Below are 14,330 nucleotides of genomic sequence, written 5' to 3'. Positions count from 1 at the left end.
CTCGCATCGCAGGTGTTGCCGAATGGAGAATGCGCCTCGCCCCCTTCGATGTACCCGATGGCTGGGTCTCCTCTGAAGTCTGCTGCATTCCGTGTCCACAATCCACGGTATTTTGCTCCCCGGAGGAAACGAGTGCCAGTGATCTGTGTGCTGCTGACGGCGTAGAATCGTCAACGTTTCTCCTGAACTTGCTCGAAGCAAGCCATGCCGTTGACCTTCACAGGTCTTGTATGTGGTGGCTAATATAGCCCATCGCGTCGAGAGCTCCGACTTCACTGCAGTGGCAGTGCTGGTGACGGAAGAGCAAATAGCTCGATGCTTGCCGCTGTCGAGAACGGTTCAGGTGTGGTGGGCCTCGACGAGCAAGGCGTAGATGTGGTAGATGAGGTCGTCGTGGATGGGAAGTCCGGTTCCTCTTCGCTAACCTCAGGCTCGTCGACGGGGATGCGGAGGATCTGGCGGCCAACTAAGTTGGGGATGTAGATGTATTGGGGTGCCATTGTGGATAGTGGTTCGATGGTTGTGCGGTAGTATATGGTTTGATGGGTGGAGATGGAAACGGTAGTATGGGACCGCTTTGGTATGAGGATGGGAGTGTGTCTGTGTGATGAATGAGAATTCTGATGGTGGGGATACTGGTTCCATATATAATGCTTCCTCAGCAGGGCACTGGAGTTAAAGTGGTGTTTAGCAGGCCCGTTATAGCCGGCAAAGGCGCGAAGGGAGTCATGGTGGGATGTCGGCGTTTGTGTTGCTCCATCTTCCCCGGTTGGGGCGTCGTACAACCATCGCTACAGGGTGAACGGGGTTAGTCAACGTCGGAGCGCCGTAAATCCCGACCACGCCAACGAACAAGGCCTCAATCTTCTCACCGTCAGGATGCATCTCCATATCATGTCCGTCGGGCCCGAAAGACGCTGCGGCTTGCGAGCCTCCTCGCAGCTGACGTGCAAGACGCGTTCTGGAGTCAACACCAAGCTTGCGTCGTCACCCCTCCGGCTCGAGTAGATTAGTGAGCACGAACTGTGCTAAGAATAGGCAATGTTGGCTTCTAAAGGGCTTCATCAATTTCAGCTGTACATTGAACTGCTATTTCTTTTGCTTCTTCATCGGGCTGCCAATGTTACCAATATCTCCTCGTACAAGACTTTCGTCACAATTTCCTACACAGAAAATAAACACCATAATCGGAGAGCTATCTTGTAGGGACATCTCTACCCATGCGCTTGCCTGGAATGCCTTTGCAATCTCAGTCATGTCCTTGCTATGATTCGTCGCAGAGGATATGGGGTTCAGATATAGTCACCAGGTTATACACCGAATTTGAAAAGGATATACAAAGTAGTAGTTAATATGTATGAAATGTGTCCTGCAACGTGGTTACGAAGTATTGGAGGCAGTTGACTCGGTCATTTCACGCAGCTCATTGTGAGGGTTACTCGGAGTAAAGCGCTACTCGGAGCAAAGCGCACCAAGTCTGACATAGACAGGCTACAACACGACGAGGCTTTGATCATCTCGGTCGAGTCAATACTTCTCTTTTGGGTCTGTTCTATTCGTTTCAGAGCAGGTCCTGCTCATAGTTTCGCCGACACCTGCCCTACCTCCTTCTTCGCACGATCGCGTAACTCCCTTCGTAGAATCTTACCATTAGCGTTTTTCGGCAACTCATCCACATACACTACGCCGCCTCTTAACTGCTTATAGTTTGCCAACTTGCTTTTAACAAAGTCTTTGACCTCGTTTTCGCTGATCTTCCCTGGGTCTGCGACGATGTACGCGCGAGGCACTTCGGAGCCACCCTCGATGGGTACACCGACTATGGCGGCTTCTTGGATGGCAGGATGAGTGTCTAATAGGCTTTCTAGTTCGGCCGGAGCAATCTGAAGGCCTTTATACTTCAGGAGCTCCTATTCGGGATTAATCAGAAATTTCAAGACTGGCGAAGAACTCAAGCAGCTCCTACCTTCTTTCGATCTAAGATGTAAAATTTGCCTCCTCGATCCACTGCAATATCGCCGGTGCAGAACCAATCGTCGTGGAACGTTTCTTGTGTCGCGATGGGATTGTCGTAGTAGCCTTGTGTTACCAATGGACCGCGGACGATGACTTCGCCTGGCTGACCGGGATCGACGTCCTTCATTCATCTCGTCAGCATACTGTAGCGTTTCATTCAGTAAAATGAACTTGAACGTACATGCCACTCCTCGTTCACAATCCTCATTTCCATGTTTGGCATTATCGGACTTATGCTGCCAGTAATATCACTATCTCCCCTCGGCATAATCGTCACCGCACCCGTCGTTTCACTTAGGCCCCAAGTCTGGCTGATTCGCACGTCTCCTGTCCCTAGCTTTGCATTCGCAGCCTGTTGAAGTTCACCATCCATGGGTGCTGCTCCAGTGATAGCTGTCTGCACAGTCCGGAACTGGTCCGTGACGTCTGCCGATTTTGCGATCCGGAGGAAGATCGAAGGAACGGTGTAGAAAATGGTGATCTGCAAGTCTTTCATGTGCTGTAAGAATGGCTTCCACGAGAACTTTCGCATCCAGTAGACGGCGCCGCCGGAGTATGTCGGCGCGATGAAATATCCGTATAAGCCGGCGATGTGAGCTACAGGGAGGTGGGCTAGTGTTCGATATTCTGGTAATTCCCGGCCTTCTTCGACTTCTTTTGCGGCCCATTCGCGACCTATGTAGTACGTGAGTGGTATTTTGAGAGGTAGGAAGAATACAAATACCTTGTACAGACGGTATGTATAGCTCAGCGACTAGGTTGAGATGAGAAAGCATGACACCTAGAGTACCATTAGCAAGAATTTCAGCATTATCGCTTTCAGCTAGTTCTCACCCTTTGGGACGCCTGTCGTCCCACTCGAGTAGAGCAAAACAATCAGACTCTTTTTCAACTCCTCATAATCCGTTACCCTCTTCCACGTCAGCCTGTTTCCCGTCTTCCAGTTCAGCGCCAACCCCCCTTCCAGGGTCTTCAGCCCCCACTCGGGCTCACTAGTCAAGACTAGCACTCTTTTCAACGGAATGCCACATATCTTCGCAGCTTTGATGCCAACTTCTTTCGAATCTTCGCTAACTACAACCAGATTGCCTTTGCCCTGCTTGATCTGCCGGACCAGCTCTTCGGGTGTAAAGCTAGGGCTTGCGGCTGAGAAAACTCCACCCGCCGCAATAATACCATAAAACGCAGCAGGGGCAGCGGGCTGTCCGCTCGTCATGACAACGACAACATCTTTATTGCGGCCCTGGGCTCCGACGCCGAAGCGTGATTGCAGGAAGAATGCGATACGTTCGGCGAGAGCTCGGAGGGAAGCTTTGGTCAGGAATATTGATGTATTGGTAGCTGAGAAGTGAAGCGGAGTATCTTCTTGTGCCGCGCAGAGTTCAGAATCTAGAAAGAACAGTAAGCGGTGGCCTTGCAAGTACTGGGAGTTGAATGCACCAAACAACAATGATAGCAGGTCTATGTTTGGGATGTCTACGTTCTGTGGATGGCGATATACGCGGGACATGATTACACAGTTGTCGATGATGTATTTTAAGACGAAATCAGGTCTAACGCCGAGGGGATGTCGGGTGCAGGGTTGATGTGGGGGATCTACTACGTCCGAAGGAGGTGGGAGTTCGTTTTTTTTGAGCACTAACTAAGCGAAAACGCGTCACCAAATTCTAAGTGCCCTGGTGCACGCGTAGACTACCCACCACTTGAAATAAACTTCTAATGGACCTGCGGGATGCAGTTTTACATGCTTTGAAAAGTTAGACTCTTTGAAAATATTATTTATCTTTGTGGTGGCCTCTATTCGCTGCCGAATTGGTCGTATCTTTTTAGGTGATTGCTCAAAAAAAACGAACTCCTTCGTAGGTCTCCTCGGTCCTTGGCAGATGCAAACCGGCGTGCATGAGACAAATATCATTGAGTTTGAGGGATGATGAGGCATAAACTGTAGATGGCTTGAGATGCTCTCCACTATGGGCTGGATGGCAGCTGTCACGTGACGTGATAATAATAGGTTAGATCAAACATTGTCGAAAGCTTCTCCGAAGCGTCCACGTCCACGTCCCTGCGTCGACAAAACACTATCACTGCGCATCACGTATCACGCACCATCCAACTCAAGGACTTCGGATTCACGTTCTGGAGGCTCTATGATTCACACGTGTATCTCATCTCATCAATCGTATCGAGCTCATTTTCATAGAATAGCGGAGTAATTGTCTGCGAACACTTTCGTCCCGTTTCAAGTCCGCGTTCCATTCATTAGCTATATATCCGAGCAGACTTCAAAGTGGCCCAATCGGCGACAGATCTGACTGGCACATGACCGTCGAAGTTGTTGAAGATTCTGGCATTTTTGAACGAGGGAGGGTCTAGCACCATAGGCTCGACCTCTGCTTCTGCATGCTGTGCCTAAAGGCCTTCGATCGCCATTGACTGCCTTTCAGAGGCTTCAGCGACGGCCTAAGGTAGGCGTGGGATCCTATACGAAAACCGGTCTGGAAAGTCTTTCTGCTGTGTACTCTTGCTCTCGCATTGTGTTACTAGCGTCCGCCCCCCCTGAGAGCGAGAAGATGAACCATCAGCTCCACACCGTAGGTGGAGTACAATTAGCTTCTCCACACTCAATGGAGGTCTGTAAAACATGAATGAAAGCTTGAGTAGAAGCTTGTATGAGTATAACACGACAGAAAGGAGCAATGCCCTATTATTTGTGCAAGTATGAGTGTTTTGCCAAGTCCTTTTCTAGGAAAATATTGGGGGGTACAACCTGAAGCGTTTGGCACCCCTCATATCTTGCTGACTCACCCCAAGCAGCGACATATGGGTGTATGTACACAGACTGAAAATGTGACCCGAAGCACTGCAAGCAGTGGCAAAAAGGTGTGAGCAGATTTTGGTCACAGCACTGTTCTTGGCATAACTAATTGTACGACAGAAAGAGAATTTGTCCCATTGGCTGATCTTGTGCTGATATCGGACTGAACACACCGGCTCGGACCCGGCGAGTTTCATTAGAACCACTGGCGAAAATGTTAAATCCGCCGGTGAAAGCCAATTCGTCGTCTCCTTCGCAGTTCACCATTATTCGATTACCCGAGACTCTTTCGCCACTCTTCCCTCCCCACATACGGATCATCACTCCTGCAGAGAAGGTAACGGTACTCCTATTTGTCAATACCATAATGAGCTGCAGTGGCTGTTCATGCCTGAAAAGCGTCAAGTCCACATAGAAGGGATTCGCACCGTTGCTTTCCCGGACCAGAGCAACAGCCTCAACATACAGTAATGGGTATGACGTAAGCTGATATCACTTGTTCCGATCCTGGTCCAGGCTATGGATTGGAGATTCAGCTCGGAAGCCCATGTGGGGACAGAGAGACCCTGCAAGAGCTCTTGACTGCGCTCAATCACTGCTGTATGGTCGTATCTGCATGTGTGGCTTGCAAGACTACTGGGATGGCATGCACCGCTTGGAAGGGAGCGGGAAAGCATGATGGATTCCAAGCCTGTAGCGAGCCACTCCAGCCATTGAGGTGAAGAGCAAGCAAAGCCACTTTGGTGAGATTGTTTCGAATCGCGGAAATACGATGCTACGAGGCATTCGCATCCCGAGTGGGCTTTTTGAAACCAATCCCCTCGTGCCTTTGAGGCTGTAGTCCCGTATTCTCCACGCCACTCAGCTGCTCTAGACGCCGGTGTCTTTTTTAACTCTTCTTCAGGGGAAGCTTTGCTTTTGGGGGCTGTTGGAGCTCCATTAAATTGATTGCTATGCACCATGTTGGACCCGCAGAAACATATCCAGATTCCTCTCTTCTTCTAAGCAGTCATCATTTTTGGTAGTACTACAGCATGCGGTGCACAACTATACTAGCATCGACCCTAGCATGTTTGCTTCCCATCTCAGCGGCACTTAACGGGTCCCAGATTGCGAGTGATCTGGGTTCAACCTTGTCACCGTCATCCAGTATATATCTTCCCTCCGATGAGAACTGGACGAATGAAACGACGCAACGGTGGAATCAATGGAACGCGCCGTCATACGTAGTTTCCGTGAAACCAGCAATCAAGGAAGATGTGCAGAAAGTCGTAAGTTTCTCATCGTCTACAGGACCAACGATCATGCTAAGTCTGATCAATCTCAATGCGTAGCTCCAATACGCCGCACGGAATAAAGTGCCATTTCTTGCTACAGGAGGAGGCCACGGCTATTCGGGCACTTTGGGTGCCCTGAACAATGGCCTTGAGCTGGACATGGGCTATTTCAAGAGCGTCAAGGTGGATGCGGGAAAGAATCGCTTGATAATTGGTGGCTCAGTGAGATTTCGAGAGCTCATAAGTCCTGTCTATGCTGCAGGCAAGGCATTCCGTAAGGCTGACCTAGAAAAATGTACCCGTTAATTTATTGACGCATCTCTTCCTAGCTGTCGGAGCCTGCCCTTGTGTAGGCGCGTCAGGAGCCTCCCTTGGCGGCGGTATCGGGTTCTGGTCCGGCTTCTACGGTGCCATATCCGACTCTTTGGTTTCTGTGGAGATCGTCACTGGCACTGGGACGCTGCTCACTGCGTCCGAGTCTCAGAATAGCGATCTTTTCTGGGCTGTCAAGGGCGCGGGCCACAACTTCGGTGTTGTCACTTCTTTCACGTTCAAGGTTTATGATTCTCCGAATGGGGGGCAGGCCATGAATGCAGACATGACGTTCCCTTTGAGCCGAAACGGCTCGCTGTGGGCATTTGCAAAGTCGTTCGCTGGAAAGCAGCCGAAGGAACTGAGCCTTGGGTTCTCGATACTTGCCAGTCCTGTCACGCAGGAGGTGTGTACACCCGTACCTGAATTAGAAGACTTCAGCTAAAACTGTATAATAGTTGGTCATCGTCGTAAACGCAATCTACGTCGGCCCTCTCGCACAAGGAAGAGCGCTCATCAAACCATTACTAGATCTCACACCCCAAAACACCAACATTTCCTACATCGCCTGGAAAGACGTTCCCTACGCGGCCAAGTACGGTGGGCCCGCTAAAAGCTGTGACACTAGACCGCTAGACGTCCCTCATGCTGTGAATCTTTACCAAGTCGATATCGAGGGGCTGACTGCTGCTGTGGAGTACCTCAACGATACGATTCCAAACACGCCAGCACTGAAAGGGACGGTGTTTGCGCTGACGCAGTATTCCACGTACGGCTTCCAGCAGCACACCCCTGACTCTTCGGCGTTTCCGTATCGGGATGTGATTATTTTTGCGTGAGTTCTCCACTTCTTTCTCTCTCTCTCATACCATGCCTGTCGCGGGGTATCAAGCTGATATTGGCTTTTCATCAGGCAAATCGATGTCACTGCCTCAAAATCTTCGGATCTCCCCACCATCAACTCGTTTACCAAGTCTTTCCGGGATAGACTACAGAAAATAAGCGGGAAAGATCATCTAGAGGTGTACACCAACTTAGCGCATGGTGATGAAGGGGCCGCGGCGTGGTATTCGAAGAAGAATGTGCCGAGGTTGAGGAAGCTAAAGAAGACGTATGATCCGAGTTCGTTGTTCAATTTCTATAATTCTGTCAATGTGGATTGAAGGGGTGGAATTTAATGGCTGGGGATATGTGGGAGTGTAGTAAGCATTTTTGATTTTCGTCTTTGGGTTTCAATGTCTACAATTCTGTCAATATGGATTGAAGGTGCGGGATTCGATGGGTGGGGGTTCGTTCGAGTTTAGTAAGTGATTTTCGTCTTCAAGGTTCAAATTAATATAGACATCACGATGCAAAGGAATCGGGTTCGTTATTTGCTGCATTCAGAGGCTGAATTACTTGTGTTGAACTTGTCTAAGATTTATCGCACGAATCAGTTGCTTCATCGCCCGATGCTAATCCGTCTGTCGATGACGAAACGCGCTATACCTCGAAATGAGACTCATGCCACTGGCTAACTTGCTGTAGACCCATCACTTACTTCCGCCGGTCGATAAGCTCGACCTGCAGCGACTTTGGCTCGCATACTATATACGCAGCCTGATCCAACCATTCATTCACATTTGAATCAGCCAACACAACATCAAAATTCCACAGTAGCTTCGTGAGCGTCACTCTCGCCTCGGCAAGGAACAACCTAAGAGACAAATCAGCACAAAAGAGTACCTTGAAAAGAGCAGGATGCTTGGACATACTTCCCGCCAATACAGTTTCGCGGCCCAGTGGAAAACGGCATATACGCCGCCTTGACGTCCTGATTGAACTTTGCATCGTACCGTTCGTCCGAGGGTGGCAGAAAGCGCTCTGGACGAAACGCATGCGACTCAACCCAAAACGAGGGGCTTGTCGCAATCACGTGCAGATTGACACCAACGATGGTGTTGCCGGGGATGAACGTGCCATCAATGACACGTCCTTCAGGCGGCACAACACGCGGAAGGAGAATGGGCGTTGGATGGTGAACTCGCAGTGTCTCATGAATAACGGCCTCCAAGTACACCAACGGCTGGGTGGATTGGACGGTGATTTGCTCGTCACTGGTGAAGGCGTTACGAATTTCATCGACCAGACACTGCCGCGCTTGCTCGTGTTGCAGGAGGTAGAAGATACAAGTCGTCAATGCCGATGTGGTCAACTGAGAGTTCGCTATCACAGAAGCCAGCGAGTGCGAAAGGAGCTCGTTTCGCGAGATGCCCTTTCCCTTAGACCCATGCTCCACACCGTCCGCTACCTTGCCCACCACGGAGTTTATCAGGTCCACGCGATCGGGCATGTCACCCTTGGCAATGCGACCCAGGATCTTTCCCCCAAAGACAGCCCAGTTTTGCGCCCGCTGGCGGCGTGTCAGTGACAGGATGATGAAGTCTAGGATCTTGTCCAACGGATAAAACCAGCAGAGAGACATGCGGAAGGTGCTGAAGCGGCCGTGGAGGAAGAATCGGTCCATCCAGCTGTGCTCGTTGCGGCCTGCCAGCCCGTCCAGGGGCCCGCCATAGCTGAGGTCGGTGATGGTGTCGAGCGCTGCGTACCCGAAATACTTGTGTATATCGACGACGGAGGTGTCTGTAAGCTCTCTACGCAGACGGCCAATCAGCTCGCTGGCCCATTGCTCCAGCAATGGCGACTGTTCCCGTAAGGCCTTGTCGGAGAAGCCGGCCGCGAGGGAACCTCGAATTCGACGGTGGTCGTCGCCAATGGCTGTGAATAGCGAGTCGGCGCCATTCAGGGGAGGTGTCTGGCTGGAGGGCTCTTTCGGGAGGATCGGCCGCGAGGTGTAGATGTCGGGCCAAGCTTGGGGCGAGCATATTGACAATTCATTTGGCGCGATCCGAACAATAGGCCCGTGTCGTTGATGGAGATCCTCCAATTTGCGCCACATATATCCCGATGTGGTATAGCGTACCCATGGGAGCCGAGTTGCCCGCCACGTGATCGGCCCCGGAAATTTAGCAAGGGGGTGGAGTGTTAGGCGATAGACGACGACAAGACCGCTCACCACCACAGCTACCACGGCCGCCGCTAGGCACTGCACAAACGTTGGCAGGACCGTCATTATGGGAAAGACAATGTATACAGTTGTGGCCAGGTGAATGACCCTCTCACTTCAGCCGCTGATGGCCCCCTCAAATACATTAGCATGGGCTCGGCCTCGCCGTCTCGGTGTGACCCGATGCTGTTATATCAAGACTCCAATCGGTGCATTCAAAAGGCCCCGGGTGGCTGATTCAATTCGCCGAATAGATATTATGCGGTATGTTATATGCAGCATGGATCGACTGTGTTGCAATAGCTGACCGCATTGCAGACTCATCCCTCTGATCTTTTGGCTCCGCCTTTCGATCCCAATCAATTGACGCACGTGGCGCGCCGCTCAATGCGATTCCAAGCCAATCCGACTCACTCAATTTAGGGACGCTACCTGGGTAATGGAGATAGTGATCACAAGTCGGTGAGCTTCATGCCATGTGCATGGTACCTGTCGCCAACCACAGGGTTCAACGATAGAATGGCTTCCACAGCCTTCATCTCATCGTCTGCAAGCGCCGCTGCTGCAGCATTCTCACGCACACGGTCTGGAGATGCTAAAATGCCATCAATACATCGAAGAATGCATTTCAAGCAGAAAACTTACATGTTCCAGGAATTGGGACAATGAGTGGCATCCCCTCCTGCTTTGAGAGCCCAAGGATCCATCCCAGGGCCACCTGTGCCGTCGTAAATCCTTTCTTCTCCGCGAGCGTCTCAACCTGTTTCACAAGCTGCAGATTCTTCTTCAGGTTTTCAGGCTGGTTTTTCGGAAGCATGCGCCTATAGTCTCCTTCGGGGATGTCCTCGAAATTGAGCTTTCCGGTCAGAAAGCCGCGGCCAAGAGGGCAATATCTGAAACTTTTGGTCAGACCATTGTAATCATATCAAGCATGGCTCAGTGTTGACTTACGCAAATACGGGAATCCCAAGTTCTGCGCAGGTGCTGAGAACGCCATTGCGCAGCGGGTCGGTGTTCCAGAGCGACAGTTCGATCTCCACAGCGGAGATGTTCACAATTTTGGCGGCCTCGCGAATGGTCGTCGCATTGACCTCGGTCAGGGCCACGCTCCCTATCTTGCCCTCCTCCACCAGCTCTTTGAGCGTGTTCAGCGTCGTCTCCATCGGGACTCTCGTATCCCGCCTGCCACACTCATACATGTCGATCTTTCCTTTGCCGCCAAGCTGCGCGAGACAGTTGTCCACACTCTTGCGCACGAACTCGGGGGACCCGTTTGGCGTGTAGTTCTCCATGGCGCCCTTGACGTTCAGAAGGACCCGGTTCGCATACTCGGGGTACTTGGCGAAGAAACGATTGAGTAAGACTAGGGAATTGTGGGTTGGCGGACCGTAGAACTCGCCCGCATTCCAGGCAAGGCAGCCCAGTTCGGCGGCCGTGCGAAGGCACTCGATTGCCTGATCTTCGGGAGCTACTCTAGGGGGGGAGGTGAGGTTGCCCATGCCGTAGCCAATAGGGCCGATATCTTTGCCGAGAATGGCGACCATTTTGTCAGCTTGAATCGACTGATATCAAGTTGGAAGTGGTTGTCGCCTGGGGCAAGTCAATAGGAAGTGGCCACACTCCGAGATGAGTTCAAGGAGCTTTATGAGGCTGAGGCGAGTGCTTAGAATCGGACATAGCCGGACTTAGACGGCGTTGCTGGGAGATAGTGAATGAGAAAGAGCGGTCGTACATGGTCGTACATGGTCGTACAGAGGGAAAGAGCGACGCCGGAGGACGCACGGGAAAGTCACGTGCTGCATACCACTCGGACACGGAGTCGGAGTTATGGATGGTCTTCAGTGTGTGAGACCCTGCAACGCCACCAACGCCGCCGATGCGGAAATGCGGAGGGTGTGCCAATACCGATGCGGCAAATGCGGAGGGTGTGCCACTCAAATGTGGAATTATCCACCGGGCGTATTGGGTGGTACGTCTCGCACGCATCTAGGCGGCCCCCCCCAACGCCTCTTTGCGTGTTGTGCACCCGCCAACCAAACCCTCGGGCTCTCGTCGACAGATCTCATGGCGGGTGGCTGGTTTAGCCCGCTTTCTTGATTATGTGTTACGACGACTCTGGGTTCGAGTTGAGCGTGTCTTAGTCAGATCACGACGTCTCGCAAAGACACTGCTTCGAGGAAAGATTGTCGTTTGCCCGTCCGCCTCTCAATCTCCGCAGCCCAATTGTCTCTGTCTCGGCTCCTCTTCTTCTCCAGGGCGCGTATCTGACGCACAAAACAGGCGCCCGGCCGGAAGCTCCCGTCCTGCACGTTAATCTTCTGTGGTGCACCAGGTGAGTGGGTCTCCTCGTAACGCGAGTAGTCATGCTGGTCGCTCATTTTGTCACACTCTAGCATTGCACCTATAATTCAGTAAGCTATAGCATAGGGACACGCCAAAAGGATCTACCGGTGGTGTCAGCTACATCCGCTTACTGTGGGTACCTGGACAAGCTTTCTATCGGCCCCAATACTTCCTTGAGGCTTCTTCCCAATAGAGTTGGCCCCACAGGAGGATCAAGTCGATATCTTTCCAACGCTCAGGCTCCAATGAAAATTATCGTTTCGATAGAAGAACGGGCAATTTTGTGGAGTTTCGAAAGCCCCGCATAACCGAAGTACTCGAGCTAATACATATCTAGTCTGCGAATATGTAGGGTACGAAATACCAGGATAAGGATAACGAGCAGGCGCCAACCCTCGTACAGCTACAATGCCCAGGTTCCAACACGACGGAGGTCCATGATAACCTGATGCATAATAAAAAATTGGATTCAAACCCGATAAGGGATACTGCGGGGACCTACTGCACAGCGTCGCCGCCGGGAGACCGCCGTATTAATGGGTACTACTCTCGGAGAATCCATGCCGCTTCCTGCGATTCCCTTGACGGAGACACTCCACAATCTCCCAGTATCCCTTCAATCTTCTCAAATTCCCGGTACAATGAGTGCGGGCTCGAAACGAGCGGCGTGTGACAGGTGCCACGGCCAGAAAATGCGCTGCATCCGAGAGAGTTCGCAGGCAAAGTGTAACAGGTGCCTTGTCGCCAGTGCCGATTGCATCTTCAGCGTCGCCAGAAAGGCGGGACGACCGCCCTCCACGCTTCCCAAAGCTATTTCGCGCCGAAGCAGCACTGGACAGCAGCCGCTGCAGCAACCATCTCCGGCCCGCTCCAGCTCCGGCAACTTCTCCCTCTCCAGCTCCTCGCAAGACGAATTCGCGCGATCGCTTCTGGAGGACTACCCCACGTCCTCCCTGTTTAGTGACGCGCTATCAGAATCAACGATCCCGACGTTAGACGCGTGGAGTGACGGTCTGTCGGGCCCCGGGAACAACGATGTCCAGGACTTCCATGAGCTTTGGTTATCGAACTATCTAGCAGCGGGCACCTTTGACCAGGGCAATGGCGACGGCCAGATTGCTATTGAGGCCTTTCCTCCACCTCTCACAACACCTAGTACGTAAGGTTTTGATTCGGATATCTTGTGGTTTGCACCGGTTCTCTGAGGCGCGGCTCATCTTGTAAGTTGTGTCTATGTACACTTCTCTACCACCGTACGAGAGGCTTGAACACATTATCAAACTCCTCAGATCTATCAATTTGACAAGTTTGAGAAGTGAGGGCCTTCAGACAGGGTCAAAAATGTGTACACAGATATAATATTATGATGAAGCCCGGACTTCCGGAGAGCTGTACATACCAGATGGATCTAGTATCTGTCCCAGGTCGCCTTCTCTGTGACATCTCACTAATGTGTCTTTCAGGAGCGGGGCCTTGCGCCGGCAACGTAATGCAGCAGCTATCTGAGCTGAACGGCAAGCTGTTCGCACACATCAGCGCTCGTGACGAAAACGACCAACTCACACAATTGGAACAGCTTACAGCGCATGTTATTGAGAGCTCTGTCACCTTCTATAGCATCATCAGTAACGGCGCAGGCTCCATTTTTGAGACTTCGACGGTCTCCTCCAACACAGCCGCCACACTCCAAGTTTTGAGCACCTATATCCGTCTCACGCAGCTACACCACGCTCTTTACATGCATTTTCAGGCCATCCTCGCGAGCAGTAGCACGTCGTCAGACTACTCGCCCCGGCTCCTCGACTCCAGCAATTCGAGCTCCATCTCTTCTCCCAATTCCACTTCACCTTTTCTACCTGCTACCCGCTCCGTCCCGGTGCTCTTTCCCGGCCTTACCATAGGCGGTGTATCGCTCGCGTGCTACCCGCGATTCCAGCTCAAGTTTATCTTGCAGATCTGCGTGCATCACCTAGGCGAGGTGGAGACGCTACTTGGGCTTCCTGCGGGGTTCTGCGTTAGCAAGAGCGGGCTGGACGGCGGGGAGGCCACAGCGGCTGGTGGAATACTTCATCCAGTCCTAGTACGCACGGTGATGATGGAAGCGGAAGAGACGGTGAAAGGGATAAAGAGGGTGTTGGCTGAGCTGGGAGAGGACTTGAAGGGTAGCATTCAGGTGTGAGAGAGGTGCAAGTGACGTGGGAGTGAAGCGGAACGGGGCGGGAAGTGGGGCGTAAATGAAGTGGAGTCAGCAAGCAGATGTGGCGTAAGTAAGATGTGAGTGACTCAGCGGCGTTAGGCACGCTGCGACGGCGGAGAGAGAGATGGAAGTCCTCCAAGGAAAGTCCTCTCAGGGATGTATCTTCTGGCTATATATTTTAGAGAGGGATCAAAAGGGGCTCGCTTTGAGAGCTTTCTAATGCAACACATCTTTAGGTTACGCACCTCGCGTCAAACGGCATTTCCTAGATCCGAGAGGCCGATATTGTGGGCTGAGGTTGCAGTCGCCGGTGCATTAATACGT

General features: G+C 51.8%; 6 protein-coding genes across 6 annotated transcripts; 3 read left to right on the top strand and 3 right to left on the bottom strand.

The window, feature by feature from the left end:
• Positions 1-1,340: 1,340 nt before the first annotated feature.
• BDZ99DRAFT_433586 (acetyl-CoA synthetase-like protein) lies at positions 1,341-3,526 on the bottom strand (the record flags this gene model as incomplete). Its single annotated transcript, XM_033717406.1, has 6 exons — positions 1,341-1,910; positions 1,967-2,137; positions 2,198-2,691; positions 2,741-2,797; positions 2,851-3,405; positions 3,457-3,526. The coding sequence occupies 6 exons, from the start codon at positions 3,524-3,526 to the stop codon at positions 1,578-1,580; spliced, it is 1,680 nt and encodes a 559-aa protein (XP_033583354.1). The 3' UTR covers positions 1,341-1,577.
• Positions 3,527-5,045: 1,519 nt separating this feature from the next.
• Positions 5,046-7,785, top strand: BDZ99DRAFT_566225 (FAD-binding domain-containing protein; the record flags this gene model as incomplete). Its single annotated transcript, XM_033727561.1, has 6 exons — positions 5,046-5,168; positions 5,941-6,102; positions 6,166-6,382; positions 6,438-6,826; positions 6,879-7,255; positions 7,334-7,785. 6 exons carry the CDS (start codon positions 5,046-5,048, stop codon positions 7,581-7,583), a joined length of 1,518 nt encoding a protein of 505 aa, XP_033583353.1. The 3' UTR covers positions 7,584-7,785.
• Positions 7,786-7,956: 171 nt separating this feature from the next.
• BDZ99DRAFT_433579 (cytochrome P450 monooxygenase-like protein) lies at positions 7,957-9,532 on the bottom strand (the record flags this gene model as incomplete). The annotated part of the gene is made up of 2 exons (XM_033717405.1): positions 7,957-8,116; positions 8,175-9,532. 2 exons carry the CDS (start codon positions 9,530-9,532, stop codon positions 7,957-7,959), a joined length of 1,518 nt encoding a protein of 505 aa, XP_033583352.1.
• Positions 9,533-9,918: 386 nt separating this feature from the next.
• Positions 9,919-11,010, bottom strand: BDZ99DRAFT_377199 (Aldo/keto reductase; the record flags this gene model as incomplete). The annotated part of the gene is made up of 3 exons (XM_033715056.1): positions 9,919-10,061; positions 10,112-10,359; positions 10,418-11,010. The coding sequence occupies 3 exons, from the start codon at positions 11,008-11,010 to the stop codon at positions 9,919-9,921; spliced, it is 984 nt and encodes a 327-aa protein (XP_033583351.1).
• A 1,260-nt stretch (positions 11,011-12,270) lies between these two features.
• On the top strand, positions 12,271-13,376 carry BDZ99DRAFT_458262 (uncharacterized protein). Its single transcript, XM_033718877.1, has 2 exons — positions 12,271-13,132; positions 13,209-13,376. Exon 1 carries the CDS (start codon positions 12,502-12,504, stop codon positions 12,970-12,972), a length of 471 nt encoding a protein of 156 aa, XP_033583350.1. The 5' UTR covers positions 12,271-12,501; the 3' UTR covers positions 12,973-13,132; positions 13,209-13,376.
• BDZ99DRAFT_458260 (uncharacterized protein) lies at positions 13,280-14,288 on the top strand. Its single transcript, XM_033718876.1, has 2 exons — positions 13,280-13,330; positions 13,393-14,288. Exon 2 carries the CDS (start codon positions 13,548-13,550, stop codon positions 13,986-13,988), a length of 441 nt encoding a protein of 146 aa, XP_033583349.1. The 5' UTR covers positions 13,280-13,330; positions 13,393-13,547; the 3' UTR covers positions 13,989-14,288.
• Positions 14,289-14,330: the final 42 nt, after the last annotated feature.

The sequence above is a fragment of the Mytilinidion resinicola genome (genome assembly GCF_010093595.1).
Source record: "Mytilinidion resinicola strain CBS 304.34 unplaced genomic scaffold BDZ99scaffold_2, whole genome shotgun sequence".
NCBI classification, from domain to species: domain Eukaryota; kingdom Fungi; phylum Ascomycota; class Dothideomycetes; order Mytilinidiales; family Mytilinidiaceae; genus Mytilinidion; species Mytilinidion resinicola.
The sequence above is the reverse complement of the archived record's forward strand: the minus strand, read 5'-3'. Positions and strand labels throughout refer to the sequence as shown.

Excerpts from the sequence above, each read along its gene's own strand:
- BDZ99DRAFT_458262 (XM_033718877.1), top strand. The coding sequence starts at position 12,502 with ATGCGCTGCATCCGAGAGAGTTCGCAGGCAAAGTGTAACAGGTGCCTT.
- BDZ99DRAFT_458260 (XM_033718876.1), top strand. The coding sequence starts at position 13,548 with ATGCATTTTCAGGCCATCCTCGCGAGCAGTAGCACGTCGTCAGACTAC.